Below are 19,779 nucleotides of genomic sequence, written 5' to 3'. Positions count from 1 at the left end.
ATAAGCACCTAGTTATCACTCCGATAAATTTCTCAAATTGATAACAAAACTTTTGATAAGAATGCATTTTGTTAATTATAGTATCAATTTTGTTTAAATGGATAATTGATACAGAAAATAAAATTTGGAAATTTCAATTTTTTCTGGTACAACGATAATACAACCACCACCTCATCTTACACAGTGAGAAGCTGTATCGTTCTGTAATAGCTGCCAGCCATCAAAATCTAGCACCAGTTCCTGCAATCAAGGAAAGCACGATTTAGATAACTAAACAGGTAATTAATTAATTAATTAGTTAAAAAACCTAATTAAAAATAAAATAGAAAAAAACAAAAGAGAGGAAAGTTTAGGTCTGAGACGGCTACAGCCTACTAGATGATCTTCCTTAATAAAAGGGACTTTGTCCTTCTGTCTTTCCTTGGCTTCTCTTTTCAGAGAAAGTTCCAAGGCTGAAAGAAAGAAATGGTTTTTCCAGTTTCTTGTACATACTAATTAACCCAAGGATTAAGTGCCTCGCACGTAATTGTGTTTTTATCTCATTTTCTTTTTCAAAGAAATTGTGTTTCCATCTTGTTGAACGCATTACAATTTTATATTTTGGAGTTGTTTTTTTTCCTCGTTAAGCTTTAAAGGTGTGCTGACCAGTAATCGTTGAAAACCCAGTTGTATGATCATTTAACAATATTATCATCATCATCATCATCATCATCTTTGTCGTCGTTGTTTTCTTCGTCATTCAATCATCATCATCACCATCACCCTTGCCCGGTGTAAGTCTTTATTACAAGTCTCAGCGTAGGTTCGAGCCATGGCTATCGGAAGCTGTTTCGGTCCATTGTTTCGTCGCAAGCCTTCTGGAATTAAGGTACTTTTTGTGCTTCCATGTTTAATTTCCTTAAGCATGTGTTATATATATGTGACACATCGTGTTTAAATCTAGTTTCTAACAAAAACTGACCATCTACATCTAGGCATGCTAGTATTCTTTAGGGAAACATGGCGGCCTTGTTTCTTGCCCAGATTAAGTTTGTTGCATGTAGCCATAAATCTTTGATTAAGGTTCATAAAAGAAAATAATCTTTTATTAGGTATGGATTAGCAATAAGGTCTAGACTAGAAAATAGTTAACATGAAAAGAGTTGCTCTTGCAGGCAATGAAAGACTCTAGGGAGCCCAAGGGTCTTCCCGTGAAGCAGAAGAATGCTTCTAGGAGAGGCATGCCAAAAGATAGGTCTTCCGAAGATTCAGGCAACCGGGTTCGGATGACTGAGCTCCGGAAGAAGATCATCTTCTTCAGGGACATCATTGACCTACCAGCTGGTGATGCTTCTGCTGCCACAAATGAGGTATGTATCCCTTTTTTTTCCTTTTTTCCAAAGAGCTCTTATAGTAACTCTAAAAATGTCATCGTACACTTCCCTAAAAGAAGATGTTTTTCCGTTGAAATCTTGTTTAATTTTCTGGATTAAAAGACAATTTGTTTAATGTTCCTATTATTTTCTGCATGCAGATGGTAATGAGGTTGATGAGAGATCTACAGAAACTTTACCCTGAAATTGTGCTGCATAAACAGTTGTCAGAAATAAAGGGAGCATCTATAGAAAAGGTAATTAAGAATTTAAGATCCATAAGAAATGGCTTAAAACGCATATGTAATTATATTCGAGACCATTAAGCTTATGTACAAATTAAACATCTGCATTCAGGTCCTGGCCTCCTTCTGCAAGGCATTGAAATCTATTGGAGAGTCTTGGATGACAAGTTATGACAGGTTGGACAAACCGAGATATGAATTCCCATCACTCAAGGAGAATGTCAATTCTGAGCAACTCGGTAGGTTCAAATTTTTCTCTAGGACTAGATGAGGCCTCTCCATTTGGCAAAGGAAGCAACAATCTAACAGTTTCTTCCTTTTGTGAAATTTCAAGTTAAGGCTGATTGCAACTCTACGATTTTGTAGTTGAGACGGTGTTGGGAACACTTGATTGCTTGATGAAGATGGCATGGGACAAGTTCGATATGATGGATCAGGATGACCAGAAAGGAGAAGATTACAGCCCTCGGAATAGCTCATTCGGGAAGTTCTTGAGCGATTCAGAAAGCTGCACCTCAGGCTCCACCTGCCCTTCTCCGGTCACTCCATCTTCTGTCCTTCCCGAGATTGATGGTTCTTCTAGAGCACGAAAGAAGGCCAACATTGGCTCCAAATCACCATTGCTTTGGACTTTGAGAGTGCAAGCAGTTGGGAAGCTGAATCTAATTGATGTTAAGAACTTGTCTCTTCACTTGTCGAAACAAGGAGCTCATGGCACTAGCAATGGTATGGAAAAGATTGAAAATTTGGTTGAGGAACCATCAATTGGGACAGAATTAGAGAGCAACCCTCAAAAGAAAATTGCAGCAACAGATGAGGAAGTAGTAGCCCCAAATCTAAGTTTGAATGAGAACTCTAGTGGAAAGGGAATAGACAACACAAGTGATGATGTTGAAACTCCAACCACAACCCCTGAAACATTGGAAGCAGACACCACAGAAGTGTCATTGCCTCCCTTCCCAACACCACCACAACAAAAATCAGCGCCTCCGCCTCCGCCTCCACCTCCACCAGCGCAACAACTTTCACTGCCTAATACACAAGCAGCAACAAGAATACCAACACCCCCTCCACCACCGTCATTACCCACATTGAAGCCAAATTTTGCAACACCGCCGCCACCACCATCAATACCCACCTTGCAGCCACAAGTTGCAGCACCTCCTCCGCCACCACCAACATTAACACCACAAAATGTAGCAGCAGTTGGGGGGCCACCACCCTCACCACCTCCACCAATGGCACCAGGATCAGTGTCAGTAACTCCACCAACCCCACCACCAACACCAATGATACCAGGGTCAACAATAGTGGCTCCACCCCCACCTCCACCAGGATCGTCAAATGGAGCTCCACCACCACCTCCTCCACCAGGATCGTCAATTGGCGGCCCTCCACCCCCACCACCTCCACCAGGATCATCAAATGGAGGTCCTCCACCCCCACCACCCATGTTAAATGGCCCATCAAATGGAGCTGCTCCACCCCCACCTCCTGCACTCGGCGCAGGAAGATCCTTGCACCCCAAGAAAGACACCAAACTGAAGAGATCATCCCAAATGGGGAGTCTCTATCGCCTTCTCAAGGGAAAGGTGGAAGGATCTAGCTTGGATGGAAAAGCATCCAACGGGAGAAAGGGCGGAGTTGGAAGCAGCTCTGGCGGAAAACAAGGAATGGCTGATGCTCTAGCAGAGATGACAAAGAGGTATTTCTTGTATGGATAAGTAATCTAAGTACTCAAAGCCAAATAAAGCGAAAATCATATAAGTTTCTAATTTTTGTGTCTCAGATCAGCATACTTTCAACAAATTGAAGAGGATGTTAAGAAGTATACAAAGCCTATCACGGAAATGAGAACTACCCTTAGTTCTTTCAAAACAAAAGACATGAATGAGCTGATGCAGTTTCACAAGAAAGTCGAATCTGTTCTTGAACACTTGACTGATGAGTCACAGGTCAATAACCATTCATTGTCCGCTTTAGTTTTGTTCATTTCCATAGTAGTTATATGATCACTTCATGATCGTGTTTCATGACATGCCGTTTTGCGAATTGTAGGTGCTATCAAGGATTGAAGGGTTCCCAACAAAGAAGTTGGAAACAATAAGGATGGCAGCAGCACTGCACAAAAAATTAAACACAATGCTCACTGAACTGCAGAATTGGAAACTAGTGGCTCCATTGGGTCAGCTCCTTGACAAGGCAGAACGCTACTTCAATAAGGTGCATAAATGTTCATTTTATACAATCTTAATTACTTAATCGTCTCTTTCCATTTTCCATAAACTAATAAAAAAATGTAATACACAGATCAAAGGAGAAATAGACGCGATGGAACGAACTAAAGACGACGAAGCCAAGAAGTTTCAGAGCCAGAATATCCATTTCGACTTCAATATCCTCATCCGGATCAAAGAAGCCATGGTGGATGTTTCCTCAAGCTGCATGGAGATGGCACTAAAGGTTAGCTACTGAGAGTTAATTACTTTAAACAATCATATAACAATGATTTGGAAAAGAGAGTTTGACTTTGAATTGTTATATGATGCAGGAAAGGAGAGAAGCAAAGGCTGCAGAGAAGAGTACTGGAACAAAAACTGATCAGAAGCAAACAAAGATTTGTGTTAAAATGCTGTGGAGGGCTTTTCAGTTTGCTTTTAGGGTTTATACGTTTGCTGGTGGACATGATGATCGGGCTGACATGCTCACAAAAGAATTGGCTAATGAAATTGAGTCCGAACCGCAGCACCACTGAAACCCTAATTCCCAGACGGTCTAAGGGTTTTGAAAGCAATAAATCATAGTATTACCCATAACTTAATCTCCGTATGATTAACAGCATTCTGTTTTTGTAAAACCCAAAAAAAAAAGTATAATTTTCTTTTGTTGTGACCCTTGTAAATAATCCGGTCCAAAAAAAAATCTTGTAAAAAATTAAGGCTTTGTATGTATGAGTATGATTTTGATTAGGAATTAATTAGTACCACTCCAAGGCTGACATGAGTACAGATCTTGTCTTTGTTGTGTCCTTGTAATTGTATCTTCTTATATATATATCATATATGCATATATATCTGAGTTGTTACATTAATTAGTTCCATGAGTTGAAGATTTCATATTTCACATACAATTTTATGCTTAATATCCTTGGCGATACTGCTGTGAGTTTTTATTTTATTTTATTTTTATCACCGGGATAACGAATATCCATCCTCTTTTAACATTGATTTAGCTCTAGACTATAGTAATTAGATTTCATAGTTCTTTTGTCATTGGGATAACGAATATTCGTACTTGGGACCTCTTCTAGCATTGAATTAGCTCTAGACTACAGTATCTAGATTTCATAGTTTTTTAACGAGTTAAGGTTTGTAGGTATGGAAGAATTGACAAAAAATGCCGAAGGCACAATATATATAGAAGAAAATTGGCCAAAAGAAAAACAGCAAAGACACATAAAAAGAGGCAATGTTTTAGATCAAGGTTTACTCCTTCGGCTTCTGAATTTTTCTTGTTTTTGCCCCGTCTCTTATTTGGGCCTATTCCTATTCCGTTATTTCCCTTTTTAAAAAAGGAAGGAAAAATAAAATAGTTTTGAACTGTCATTCAAGAAATTTAAACTTATGTTAATTTAATTTTACAGTTATAATTAGGGCTGGGTTCAAAAAATCGAAAACCGAAAAAAATCGAGAATCGAACCGGACCAAGATAAAAAAAAACTGAACCAAAAAAAAATCAAACCGAAACTGTCAAAACCGAACTGAACCGAATTTAGCCGATTCGGTTCAGTTTTTAAGGTTCGAATTCCGGATCGAATCGAATTAATTAAATTAATATATATTTTTAATTTTTTATTATGTAAATATCTGTTTTGGATATAATATATATATATATATATATGTGTGTTGGAATGTGTAATGGGGTCATTATTATATTATTAAAATAATTAAAGTGTGGCTGACAAAAGTTGAGGTGCTTGCTTTCTAAAAACAGAAAGCTGTCTCTCTTTCTAATTCTCTGTTATCTCTCTTTCTCTACAACCAAGAAGGCACACTCTGATATCTCTCTTCCGCTACACACCAGAAACCATGTGCTGACAAAGGTTGTATCAAGCCCATGGGTGCTTGCTTTACAGAACTTTGTCTCTCTCCCTCTCTCTGTTATTCTCACTATTTCTCCCTCTCCGCTTCTTATTTCTTAAATCTTGATTCTATTATTTTGAAGTCCGATTCTTCGAACTTTTGATCCTATTATTTTCAAGTCCGATTCTTCGAGCTTTTAATTCTACAATCTCCATCTTCGAGTTCTTTTTCATTCTCAAACCCACCGTCGAATTCGAGTTTGTGATTCTATGATACAACTGTAGTTTTATTGGTGGCGGCGTATTGGATCAAATTATGTGTGGAGTTTAGGATGGACAATGGTTATGGCGAACGGGTAACCGTGGTTAATTTATCCATAACTATTTATGCTCATACCCGCATAACCGTTTACCTGTTGGGTAATTACCTAAACGGTTATACCCATACCCATAACCGTTTATAAACGGTTAACCATACCCATAACCGCATACCCATTTAACCGTAACCGTTTAATACCCGTTTACCCATTTATCATTTTTAACCCGTTTATCTTTTTTTTTTTACCATTACCCTTTTTTCACATGTCTACATGTTTTTTAACAACTTGAAAATTAAAAAAAAATTGTCATAATTTTTTTTTTTTTTGACAATTAAACAACGTTATAGGTACATTCATCATACATTTCCATATTTTAATTTTTTTAAGTCCTTATAACATTCCAGTAATTGAAATAATAGTGTTTGTACCATACTTGATCAATCCCAAAACTACTGAGCACCGGTCAACACTATACAATCAAGGACCTAGAAGAGTTTCCCTCCAATCAGGAGGCCAATCACAGCGCGACACGTGTCGACATCAGAAGCCAATCATAGCGCGACACGTGTTAACATCAGAAGCCAATCACAACACGATACGTGTCAATGTCAAAATGAAACTAGAAACTCTTTTGTATAAATAGAGATCATTCTCTCACAATATTTCCTAATGTCAATTTGTACTAAATTATTCACTAGTACTCACTAAAGGAGAACTTGAACCTATGTACTTGTGTAAACCCTTCACAATTAATGAGAACTCCTCTACTCCGTCGACGTAGCCAATCTGGATGAACCACGTACATCTTGTGTTTGCTTCCATGTCCCTATCCATTTACATATTTATCCACACTAGTGACCAGAGTAATCTAGCGAAGGTCACAAACTTAACACTTTCTGTTGTACCAAAGTCCTCACTGATTTTGTGCATCAACAAATAGTTTACGGATGATATTTTTAACTGTTACCAATGAAGTTAAATATAATATTTGCTAAGTATTATTGGGTTACAAAAATTGTTTAGAAGACATTTATGTCAAAGCATTTCTTTCAATTTCACGGTTATCCGCAAGGAATTTAAATTAATTTGGTCAATTCCTTGATGATGAGAATCATCATTCCTGTAGTAGTGTTATTGAGAGAATGACCGATGAATTCCTTGCTAATTTATTGGGTACTAAGTATTATTGGATCGAGAACATGATTTGTGTTAGTTTTACATATATAAAATAAATGGATAAACGGTTACCCGTTTATAACCGCGGTTAATACCCATAACCGCTCATTTAAATTTCGCGGGTAAACGGTTATACCCGTAACCGTTTATTTATCTAAACGGTTACCCATAATCGTAACCGTTTAATGAGCGAGTAACCGCAGTTACCCATAATCAATGAGTGTTTGCCCATCCCTAGTGGAGTTCGATGGAGGATGTCGACATCTGCTTCTCTTTTTGTTGTTGGAGCGTGGTTGGTCTTCACCTTTGATGTTTGTTAGGTTGCTGATTCATAGTCGCCAGAGTTTACTTTGACGGCGGCAAGATTTACAAGAACCATAAATATTAGCATGAATAGGGAGTTGTGACTAAATGGTCGCCGAAGCTTACTTTGACGGCGGCAAGATTTACAAGAACCATAAATATTAGCATGAATAGGGAGTTGTGACTAAGGATATACAAAGAATATTAGGTATTGAATGGAAGTGCTTTACCTAATAATCAAATCTTTTAATTATTTTTATTCTTTGAGCAACAACATCTTCATTTAGTGTGTGTATACCAAAATAGTACTTTTTCACATATTTCTATTATCTCTCTAATAGAGATGAGATCTATATTCATTAGCGTCCTATCTCAATTAGAAAAATGATAAACAGATGATAAATGTAGTGTTAGGGATAAGGATTGTCTGCCCTCCACTTCTGGTGCCCTCTTGTGCCCTCCTGTTTTTGTCGTCACGGTTAAGCCACGTCAACATTTTATATTACTATTCATTTTTATCTTATTATATTTATAAAAAAACAATATAAAATGTTAACGTGACTTAACGGTAACTACACAAAACAAGAAGGCACGGAGAAGGCATCGGAAGTGGAGGGCAGACAATCCTTGTCCATTACTCACATATATACAGCAAGTAATTGAATGATGGAAGCACTGTGGCCATGGATATGGTACCTTTTTACTTTTGGTTTATCTATCAAATTCATTCAATAGAGTTGTTAATTTCTAGATGCAGCGAACAAAAACTTCATTTGTTGTATGAGATGGAATTTGAATTTGATCAAATACCTCATCAACATTTCACAACCGTAAGAGTCGTAACACTTTAAACATGCTCTCAGAGTCACTGTTAACCTTTATAAAATAAAATTTAGCTAAAATGATTTTTGAGATTGGCACAACTCTTTATTTTAATTTCTGACAATGAAAATCGATAAGTGATTCATGAGTTTGTCCATCGTACATCGTTTTAGTAATTCCGTTAAAAATCTATCAATATCCTTGTTAAATTGTCACATGAAAGACCACATAACCACCTTTTTAAAGGTATTTTTGGCAAACAAACCCTCTACTTAACTAGGATATTAACAGAATTTTTGAGGAATGATCAAAATTATTTATGATGGACAAACTCAAAGACCACTTCTATCGATTTTCATTGTCGATGACCAAAATAAAGAGTTATGTTAATCTCAATAACTATGTTGGCTAAAAGGCCATAAAAACACTATATAGCTAGAACGTCAAATGTTAAAGGATGAAAACGAAGTTCTATAACAAATAAATCTGCAAAAATAAAAATTTGAAGCCAAATTGCAACAGCCCGTCCCTAATTCTAAGCTTTATAAATTTTAAATTAGTGATTTTACGAAAATGCCTTTGAGGCAAAGATTTTGACTTTCGTTGACCATCGGTTAAAGAAACATAGGACTTATTCTTTTAGCGTATCCTCATAGTACTCATCACTACGAACGCATAGGCGAAAGCTATTTGCGAGTTCGGATTATAACGATATAGTTACGGATGCTTGAAATTAGTTATTTAAAGTTCAGTTAAATAAATTGAACTCCCACCTTGTAGGAAGACTGACCAATCAGATGATAGAGAAGCAGCCAATCGGGAAAGAAATAGAGGGGTCTCCTTCCCATCGACCTATGCACACCCACGACTAACCCGTTTGTGACCCGGTTTGATTCCAGGCAAATCATGCTATTTTTCTTGTTGAATCACCACCCTCAATCACCTACAAATCACACAGTGGCCTCCCATCCACCGTCTCAGCCCAAAAACAGAGAGTTTTAGTTCCAATTTCGTGAAGGCTGACGCATAGCTTGGTGGGTACTAGGCGGCGATCCACCCATTTATGAAACACTTACCTTCAATCACCACCACCAAAACACTTCTCTAGAGGTTAGAAACAAAGCCCAAACAGTTTTATGGGCGGTGGTATTGCGGATTGATCAAATTGAAGAACACCCAAATCTAGGGTTCTCGCGGGTTCTTGGTGATTTGAAGCTTTTTTCCGGCCAAATTGGACTTAGCCACATGTATGAAACTTTCTCTACTCATTGATATCTTCATTCCTGTAAAATTTGATTTTTTTTAGAAATAGTTGATTTTTCGGGCAAGTCGGGGCGGGCGATCGCCGTGTGCGGCATCACATGGGCCAAGGATCCCCCTGACCTTCCTAAGCTAAGTGTGATACCCCAATTCCATAGGTTAAGTCCGATTGATGAAATCTCATCGTTTGAACATAGTTTTGATAGAGACCGCTACTTGATCCTTATATTAATTGACGATCCGACCGTTAGATCGTCACCAAACTTTAATATAATATAGTATGTAATATTTGAGGATATTAGAAACATATGGATTGGGAATCCGACATACGGATCTTTTCGAATTGGATTTGTTAGTTCATAAAATAAAACGTTAACCGCCACTTGAATTTGCAATTAGCGGATATCCAACCGTTGGATCGTAATGAAACTTTAGTACGATGTTTTAGAAGAATAATGTGTATCTTTGGAATTTACGGATCAGAAATCTGTGATGTGGATCTTCCAGATCGAGTTACGTAGGGTTTGGACCCTACCGTCGATCTTTGATCGACGGTTGACTTTTGGTCAATGAGTCTCAAATCATTTTAGAACGTCTTTAGGGATGTGTTTTATGTAAGTTACGTGTTCTATCGATAAGAATTCTGAGACGTGACTGAATATTTGTTTTAGGTAACGATTGTTCGTGACGCTTCGATATTCGTGCTAAGAAGTTGTAGCGTAGACCTCAGGTGAATGGGTCTTTTTCCTTTTTATAGTGTGTGTGTGTGTGTGTGTGTGTGTGTGTGTGTGTGTGTAGTTTCCACAAATGCTTTTAATTGTGTGTGTGTGTGTGTGTAGTTTCCACAAATGCTTTTAATTGAGTTATGCATGTCATGCCATGATTAAATAATGTTATATTTAAAATGTTGCATTGTTAAGAAATCATGAAATGCCAAACGATCCTACGGTATGCGTAGGTAAGTTTAGGTGAGTTTACTTTGTGATTGGAATTGTTGCATCATATTAGCTTGCACATATTCATTTAGAACTTATCATGACTGCATCCCAGTATTAGTGATCCCGCTCGGGACTAGGGCCAGCCTTCACGTGACTGTTCACCTCCAGCACCGCATGCTCACCTTGGATCCAAGTCTGGTGCTAGCCTGTCGTACAGACCACAATAAGTGGTTCCGACTCGTAGGTGACCTGCAAATTATCGCACAGCCTTCACGTGATCGTAGCACTTGAGCGTAAATATTTATACCCAGCATGTCGTACAAGTCACACTAGGTAACTACGACTCGTGTGCTAGCCTAGATTGATGAGCTACAAGTCCAGTTGTACAGGTCACGTTTGGTGACTCCGACTGGCATACTATTTTATATTGGTTTCACACCTGGCTTACATTTATTATTGCTGAGATATTATGACATGACATACTTCAGTTTTCGCTGCTCTTGTGCATTGGTTTTTATACTTTCGTAGTATTATTATTTTCTAGAAACTATATAGGTTTTATAGCGATGGGTTATAACATTTTCAAAAGGTTTTTATTAAAACTTTATTTTCAGGCTCACTCACCCTTGTTTTTCGCTCCTCAAGGTTCTAGTAGCAGAGTTTTTGTACTGACGAGGATTATTGACAAATCTTGGTGTGGACGATTACCATCGATGATATAATTCTCACCCTATTTTACTGTATTGTACTTATACTTTGTCATCACGTGTGAATAAGGTCCATTTCCGCTCACAGCGCACTTTTATATTTAGGCACTTTTAGGTATAAATTTATTCACATTTTACACATCATTACACTTTATGGTTTCGTCACCTTCTAGGTGTCGGCCAACACAGCTTGATTCGGAGTTCTAGTGGACATTTCGGGTCGAGATGTGTCAAAGTCGTCTTTAAAAGAGATTTTAAAAAGCAACTAAATTTCCACAATTTTTATTTGTCATTTTGATGATAAGCTGTACTGCGTTGTACTGCATGTTTAAAGTGTCCAAACTGTACTTTAAAGGGGTAATATTGATATTGCACAAACTCTAGAGACTCAATTCTCAATCTGTGTATATATAACAGTGCTGCACCACCAATCTGGCTGCAACTCTCTAAATAACTATTTCTGACGTATTTCTTTATTTGTTGGCCTATTACGACACTAATATGTCTTTCACTTTGTAATTTTTACTGCAAATCGTGATATGTAGGTCAATTACACATAAGCCGACCATTTTGCGAAAAGAAGGGAGTCGTTGAAAACTCGATCGAGAGACGAACCGCTCACGCCTATCCAAAAGCATGTAAGTGCTTTATTTGCGTTGAAAACACTATTTAACATTACAGGAAATGTTGTTTTTCTTTTCTTTTTTTTTCCTTTGAGAATTAAAGCTTACATCAACGAACAGATACGATATTATATAAGAGATGTTCGGGTAATTTATCCTTCAGTTCGGACAATTGGTTGAGAAGATTGGGGACCAATTTGCCACAAATTGTTGTTTGAAGGGCACTTTAGTTTCCATCATTTCACTTCGGAAGTCGTTCCTCTAGTTAGGTGAAGCACGCAAGCGCCTTAATTCGTTCTGGTTAAATCCCCTTTATAGTATTTGGTGTATAGGATGATATTTTTCTTCAATAAGCATAAGGTGATTGGGTGAGCTTTAGTAATCAAACATAAACTTTTAGGTGTGAAATTCAAAATCATCCTATAAGTTAGGAATATATTATAATAGTGAAAAGAAAATATAACGTGACAAAAAGTAAATGTTTCTAGCTGACTATTAATGGTTAATGCATAGGAAAAAAAAAATTTAACGAAAAATCTACGGTATTATCCATTTTAACGAAAAATTATATTTTTACATTAAAAAGTCAATCATAGTACTATTCATTTTACCTTTTATTTTGTCCTTATCATTAAAACTTAAAGTTTTCAAACTTTTTTTCATTAGTTTTCTTAAAAAAAAAATTAAACAAAGTTAAATTAACGAACAAAATGTGATTTCTAATTCATATTTCATGGTGATGAAAATACCACATCATCATCATGTTTATTTTGTACACGAACATTGACTATTCAAAAGGAACAAAACCACCAAATTGAAGAATTACAACACATGATCGATCCAAGCATGATGATGATCATACGATTCTTGATGCCTGGGTTGACATAACTAACTAAGAAGCAAATTCAATCTTGATACCACCAATCTTGACAGCGCCGAACTTGGGCACCAAAGTCACCACCACGCTGTCATCGTCCTCCGCCTCAATTTCCTCCAACAAATCTGTCAACCCTAACCTCAAAATAGTGTTCATCTTCTTCTTGTGCTTGTGGCTGTGCGGCACACTTACAAAGCTTCCGGCAAACTCCGTCTTGTCAGGCCCACTCGGCAAGTCATCGACGTCATTCACATACACATCAAACTTCACAGCCACGTCCCTGTCAAACTCGATTCCCTCAATCACCAATATCTCCTCCTCATCCTCCTTGGCCTTCTTGCTCCTCTTCTTCTGCTTCGGTCTCTTCACCACCGTGCTTATCTTCGACCCCAGACTTATCGGGAACTCAGTGCCTGCCACCACCTTGCTGGACGACGCAACAGCTGCGTGTGCAACTCCCAGCTTCTTCGCTACTTTGCTCAATGCAACTTTCGCCCTTCGCGGTGTTGGCTTGGAGCTGAGCCAAGGAATGTCCACATCTTGGTATACATACCCAAGATTTTTGGTCTCCAAGCAGTCCCTGACCTTGACTCGGACTAACTCTGCGTTCTCGTTGTAAAACAAGAATCCGGAGTCCAACCAGTCCGAGTCAGTAAGATCAGTTCTCTTACCTCCAAGAGTTTTCCAAATACTCCACATTCGATCGACATTCGAATGGTGTGCAAAAAATATGGGGTCCCGACCAGCGGAGTAAAAATTCCCCATGTCCTCAAAGTTGGGCTGGGTGTTGTCACCGGTCCATAAATGAACCGGCGCGTGTGGTGTCCCCTCGATGGAGCCGCCACCAGGGTCAGGCTCGTCCCCTGCCCTGTACGGGTTCCCAAAGAACAACTTAGCATTCTTGGAATTGGACACCATTTGCCTGTACATGATTTTGAGATTGGCGTTGATTGTGGTTTCCTTTGACACATTGTCCTCGGTCCCGTTGTAATCGAGATCGACCAGAGTCGGGGGCTGATGATTGGCAGATCGGAGCTTGTCGTAGAGAGGGGACTTTGGATCAGCGTAAATCGCGGGCAGTGGCATGCCGGCTGGCGAGTCCCAGTTCCAGAACGGCAAAGCGAATGTCGGGTCGTTAATGAGTTTGCCTAGGATCTTCTCGAAAAAGTACAAGTAGTAACGGTGGAACGGGAAGAAGAGCCATGAGTTGTGGATTTGGAGCTCGAGTTCTGGGAACCCGACTTGGTCATAGGCGCCGTCGCAATAAGCGCAATGCACGGCTGCCTGTTGCTTGAAGCTACGTGGGTCGTCGTCGGGTAGGGCCTTCATGAGCTCCATCGCTTTGTAGTATTTGTCCCTGTAGGCTTGGTCAACGGCGTGAGCCGGTGGCCTGATGCGGAGTTTGGCGGGGGCAGGCAGCTTAAAGTCAATGATTTTTGTGGAAGGCGGCGGGCAGCAGTTGGTGGGCACTGCACCCTGTGGCAAGTCTGCAGGACCACATTTAGATACGTCTGGTGGGGCTATAGGCTTGGCAAAAGCGAACGGGTCTGTGCCCATACCCGCCACGCCGTATAGACCTCCAAGACCAAGAAGCACATTTCTCCTGTCTAGTTTGGACTGTGCTTGATCATTTTGGTCATTGTTTGTGGCTTTGCATGAGACCTTACGTGCAAAGGAACGCTTGGGCTTTGTGAGTAGGGAAACTTGGGAGTTGTTTTGAGAGAAGGGGGAGAGAGGTTTTGTGGCGGGGTTGGGAACGGTGGGGGTGGTGACTACCGGAGGTGAGAGAGACGTCATGGCTTAGCTCTCTGGTTTTGTTGGGTACATTGATAAAGATCAGGGAGGTTGCTTTTATAAAGGATTTAGGTTTTACTTTTATGACCAATAACCATGTAGATACCCCGCAGGTGTCGAAATTTAAAAAGAAAAAAAGGACCCCCCAATATCTTGCACCACGTGCGGGGTTAAGAGAAAGGGAACTCAAAGAGAACCTTCCCTCCCTGGTAAATATTTCATGTTAATCTTCTTTTCTAGGTGTTCACTTTCAGAACGAAGGAGAAAATCTTTGCTTAACACACAATTGTAATACAATAGCCTAATAGGATAGATTTTTCATACAATATCTAATGGTACTTTCTCAATGTAGATATCAACGAATACACTATAAAATGGTACTATCTTGAATACAATATATTTTAGGTTACATCGAGTAGGTAGCCGTAGCACTATTCAAATTCACTAGCTAATTATTATTTATAAAACTTCATTTTAATCCTTGACAAATATAATTTTTTGATTAAAACCATGAGTAAGATCAAAATCTAATTTTAGTCCCTTGATACATTAATAACCTCATTTATTAATTATATTTTGATTTTTTAATTATTTATCTTTTTTTTTCTAATTTTTAATGTATTAATTTTATTTCATTATAATTTTTATTTTTATTTCATTCATCGTAATATATTTTGTTGTGAACATTTAGATAAACTAATTTTTGTTATACAATATATTTTGATGTACTTTATCTTCTTCATTTAGGTATATTAAATTCATTATAATACACTTCGATGCATACATTTAGGTACACACATTTCGGTACATACATTTCGATACAAACATTTAGGTGCATTAATTCAATATAATACATTTTCGGTACTAATATTTCAGTACATACATTTTGGTACATACATTTAGGTACATTAATACATTTCGGTGCATATATTTAGGTTCATACATTTTGGTACTAACATTTAAATATATTAGTTCAATATAATATATTCCGGTACTAACATTTAGGTACATTAATTGAGTCTTTCTAGTTTGAAGAATGTTAAATAAAATTAATAAATTAAAAAACTCTTTTTTGGTCAAAAAATAAATTAAAATTTGTGTATTAATAAATTTAAATATTTAATGGGAGACATTAAATAAAATTCACATTAATTATTTTGAATTAAGGGCACATTAGGGACTAAAATTAATATTTAATCTAACATCAAGTTTTTTTTTAATTTTAATCTTTTTGAGGGATTAAAGTTCAAAAACCTCATTATTTAGGGATGTGATATCCACATACCCCTTTTTACTTATTCCACACCTTTTTGGTTTTCGACCGTCAGATCGGATGAATTGAAGAAGATCAACGGACAGAAATTAACAAGTGGTGTGTGGATAGCACATCCCATTATTTATAGATAGTGTTTTACTACAGTAGTAGAAAACAATTATGTCTATGTACTCACCGATCATTCTTTTCCTTAACAACTAACAACTTAACTCACTAACGATATCATTAATGAAGTTACTATTTGAGTCCTCCAGTATATATCATCTTGTTATTGCTTCGCAAAGGATTAAGACAAGTCTACAACGGGGAGCTTTGATTATCTTGCAAAGTGGATTGCATAATCCCTTTATTCTTCATGGTATCTTTGTCAACCCAACGTTTTCTCAACGTTTTCTTAGTTTAGTGTTGGGTTGCTAGCCTCTTTACGCAAAAGCTAGATATGCGAAGCGATCTAGCTAGTAACGTGAGTAGAATTTTTCTTTGGGCCAACAGAAACGCGTTTAATTTGTACACGGTATTTATCCCAAGTCAAATTTGGTTTTTGCGATATGAAGGTGACATTTTGGATATGTGACAGATCTCGGTCACGGTTTGCTGTTATTAATATTTTTTTTTAAATTGTACGTTACCGATTTCTGGAAATTTTTAAATGTGTTAGTGGTGGAGAGGTTAAATCTACCAAATCCACAAGGCAATTGGCCAGATAAGAAATAACTAACATGCCTGCCAGAAGGAAAATGATTGTTTGATTGATTTCATGAATTGTTATAATAGCAATAGTTCTAGTTGATTTACGTATGTAGCGCACATGGCCACCTCACTACCTTTGGGGTGTGTTTGGTACGTGGGACGGAACGGGACGAGGCGTTCCGTCCCGCGTTTGGTGCGTCAAAAATGGGTGGAACGGGCTGTTCCACGGGATAGATTTTGGGTGTTTTTGCGTTCCACCTCCCCCCCGTGGAACGGGTTTGTTCTACGTCTGTGGAACACAATGTTTTACCATTTTAAGACAAATATACTCCATGTCTTTTTTAAAAATTACACCTTCGTTCCGTCCCGTCCCGTTCCGTCTGCGTACCAAACGCTCCCTTGACTTCGTTGAAGAAAATGGTTTGCCTAAAATCTCATCGATGATCAGCTATTTTATATGTACATTTTGACAATAATTTAATATATAAGTTGCATAAAAACAAGGCGGATAAAATGTCTAACTACTAATATTATGTCAATCGTCGTTGTTTAATTTTCTTTTGTGGTGCTTAAATACTTTACGTAACTATTTTGATAGTGAGCTACAAGTCTCGTCAAAAAAAGAAAATTGATGTAGGAGTTGGTAGATAGGAGACTAGTCTATGATGATGATGATGAAGACAAAAGATAATGAAGTGTCAACTGTCAAGGTACTTAATTAAATAAAGGCCATCAAATTGAGATTATTTATGGGTTACATTAATTTAATCAATTCCAACATATGGGCAAAAGATTTGAATGAGAAGGGAAAGCATCATTTTCATCAAATCCATCGTGACGTACAATCAGGATCTTTGATATTTGATCTAACGATTATAAGTAAGGATCTATTTTAAAAATTATAATAATTTTAATCGTTAAATCAAATTTTAAAAGTCCGAATTGTATGCTTTTGATGGACTCGGTAAAATTGATTCAAAGATAATCCTTTTCAAAATCCGAAGAGGATAACCTTGTTTAAGAGAAATTGTATCACATGTGGGACGACATTGAGCATGCTCTTTGAGGACTTTATGCTTTTGGGTTCTCTCCCCCACCTTCTCCTCTTGTTGGTTCCCCAAATGTTTTGGAATATTAACATGGGCCAAATTATTCAAGTATTATTCATCTAACTCGTTTGCATAAAAAAAAAATTATCCTCGAGAAATTAAAAAATTCAAATATAAATGTAATAGATCTGAAAGTAGATTATTTTATGCATATAGAGCTTTATAGATCATGCACCCACTTGTCACAACGACTTCTTTATAAGCAGCAGGATGAAGAAACTCGTGGCCCTTTATTAAATAACGAGGTGTACAAGTAGTGGATTGGTCCTGAATCCTGATGCATGAAATTTATTAGATTAATTTGTTGAGAGTATTAATTTTACATAAAATAAATAAATTTGTATATGCTTATAAGTAAATAAATTGTTATTGGTATTTTAAAATTTTCATTTTACAGTTCAAATTTTTTATATTTAAAAAGAAAAATACACTTGTAAGACATGTAAAATGAGAATTTGAGAGTGTTAATAACAAGTCACCAACCCCATGCGGTGGGGCAGCTCCGCAACAAGAATAACAGCATGAAGCTCTGCATAGAAGTATGATGTCCAAACTCTGAGAAAAACCGCTAAGAAAATAACCCGTAAAATCACGTAAGACCCCATCATAAACTGCAGGACCCGAATTACACTTAGCAAGAGCACCTATATTCCCTTTAACACAATTATACAAAGGAGGATGCTGAAGAATGAGACCAATAGGAGGAGCATTACATAACTTAGTCAGAATCTCAAGAGAGACTAATGACATGTTTACGTAAGGGTAATCGGAATAAAGAAAGGGAATTGAATTCCGATTACGGAGTATTTCGGTGTTTACTAAATATTAAGGAATCAAAACAGTGGTGGAGCCCACACGAAACAAGGAATCCAATTCCTGAAATTGGAGGAACCGGATTCCCTAGTTTTGTGAGGTATTTGAATTCCCTAAGGGCAAGGGAATCAGGAATGCATATTTTATTCCAATTATGCCCTCACTTGTTTCTTATTATCCCAACATTGCCCTTCATTTGACACTCATTATGTCATTTTTAATAAATAAATAAAACCTATTTATATTTTTTTATATAGATAATTTTATTATATAAATTTAATTAAGAATTTAATTTAATTAATTAGTATGAAAATAATTTATTTATGTAAGGGCAATTTAGTCATCAACTTAGTTTTCATTCCGATTGAAGTGAATTAGTAAACAACTTATATAGACTCAATATCATTTTTGCCATCTTTTAATAAATAAATAAAACCTATTTATACATGCTTATATAGATGAATTTTATTATATAAATTTAATTAAGAATTTAATTAAATTATTAGTATGAAAATAATTTATTTATGTAAGGGCAATATAGTAATCAACCTAGTTTTCATTCCGATTGAAATGAATTAGTAAACAACTTATATGGACTCAACATCATTCCTACTCCGATTCCTGACAGTTTTAGTAAACAACTTCAACAGGAATCTGATTTTGATTCCACCTCATTTCAATTCCTCCTCAATCCAATTCTCCCTCAATCCAATTCCTCTCAATTTGATTACGGATTAGTAAACGCGCCATAAAATCTTCGCGAATATGGAAAGCTCCAGACCGCCTGATCCATTTACTATAGGTTAGAGTTGTAATATTACTTGTAATATATATATATATCTCTCTCTCTCTCTCTAATAGATAAATATTCGTAGTTTCACACAAGATCTGGTCAAAAGAAAAGAGCAAGGTCAAGGTGGCTGGATTTACACGCATAATCGGCTGTGGTTCTCGTAGAAACCAGTTTTTCAGCTTTTTGAATAATAAAAAGCAGATGAATTGTCTGCCCACCTTCTTCATACCCCTTTTCATATTCTCCTGTATGCTTACGGTTAAATTACGTCAATATTTATTTTTTATCTTATTATTTTTATAAAAAAATTAAAATAAAACATTATCGTGGTTTAATCATGACCGCATAAAATAGGAGGATACAAGGAGGGTATGGAAAGGGGAGGGCACACAATCCATCTCCTAATAAAAATTGGATTTAGCCACGAATTGTCCTGGTGGGATGAATCCGACGTGATCTCTGTAGTTGCTTTCCCCAGTCAAACTTCAACGTGCTTATTAATTGGTATTGGTCCAAAATCCCAAAAGCTAATTAATTAGGAAACCGGCCAGAAAGTTGAATTTGAATCCTCTTCTGAGCATAAGGTGAGGATGACCAAGA

At 37.1% G+C, this 19,779-nt stretch overlaps 2 protein-coding genes and 1 long non-coding RNA gene across 3 annotated transcripts; 2 read left to right on the top strand and 1 right to left on the bottom strand.

The window, feature by feature from the left end:
• The first annotated feature begins 445 nt into the window (after positions 1–445).
• Positions 446–4,668, top strand: LOC103446553 (uncharacterized protein At4g04980). Its single transcript, XM_029110393.2, has 9 exons — positions 446–868; positions 1,155–1,349; positions 1,514–1,609; positions 1,710–1,836; positions 1,964–3,302; positions 3,387–3,552; positions 3,656–3,820; positions 3,908–4,060; positions 4,149–4,668. The coding sequence occupies exons 1-9, from the start codon at positions 812–814 to the stop codon at positions 4,350–4,352; spliced, it is 2,502 nt and encodes an 833-aa protein (XP_028966226.1). The 5' UTR covers positions 446–811; the 3' UTR covers positions 4,353–4,668.
• Positions 4,669–11,658: 6,990 nt separating this feature from the next.
• On the top strand, positions 11,659–16,301 carry LOC139188871 (uncharacterized). Its single transcript, XR_011572235.1, has 2 exons — positions 11,659–11,842; positions 16,029–16,301. It is a non-coding gene; the product is annotated as an uncharacterized lncRNA (long non-coding RNA).
• Positions 12,528–14,519, bottom strand: PPO (polyphenol oxidase). Its single transcript, NM_001319261.1, is given in 1 exon segment — positions 12,528–14,519. A coding segment is annotated over 1 exon segment (1,782 nt). The 5' UTR covers positions 14,502–14,519; the 3' UTR covers positions 12,528–12,719.
• Positions 16,302–19,779: the final 3,478 nt, after the last annotated feature.

The sequence above is a fragment of the Malus domestica genome, chromosome 10 (genome assembly GCF_042453785.1).
Source record: "Malus domestica chromosome 10, GDT2T_hap1".
In the NCBI taxonomy this organism is placed as follows: domain Eukaryota; kingdom Viridiplantae; phylum Streptophyta; class Magnoliopsida; order Rosales; family Rosaceae; genus Malus; species Malus domestica.
Note: the sequence above shows the minus strand (reverse complement) of the source record. Positions and strands in the feature narration are given on the sequence as shown.

Coding starts and splice junctions, on each gene's coding strand:
- LOC103446553 (XM_029110393.2), top strand. CDS start 812: ATGGCTATCGGAAGCTGTTTCGGTCCATTGTTTCGTCGCAAGCCTTCT. Junction 1,350..1,513: donor CTTCTGCTGCCACAAATGAG/GTATGTATCCCT, acceptor TTCTGCATGCAG/ATGGTAATGAGGTTGATGAG. Junction 3,303..3,386: donor CTAGCAGAGATGACAAAGAG/GTATTTCTTGTA, acceptor TTTGTGTCTCAG/ATCAGCATACTTTCAACAAA.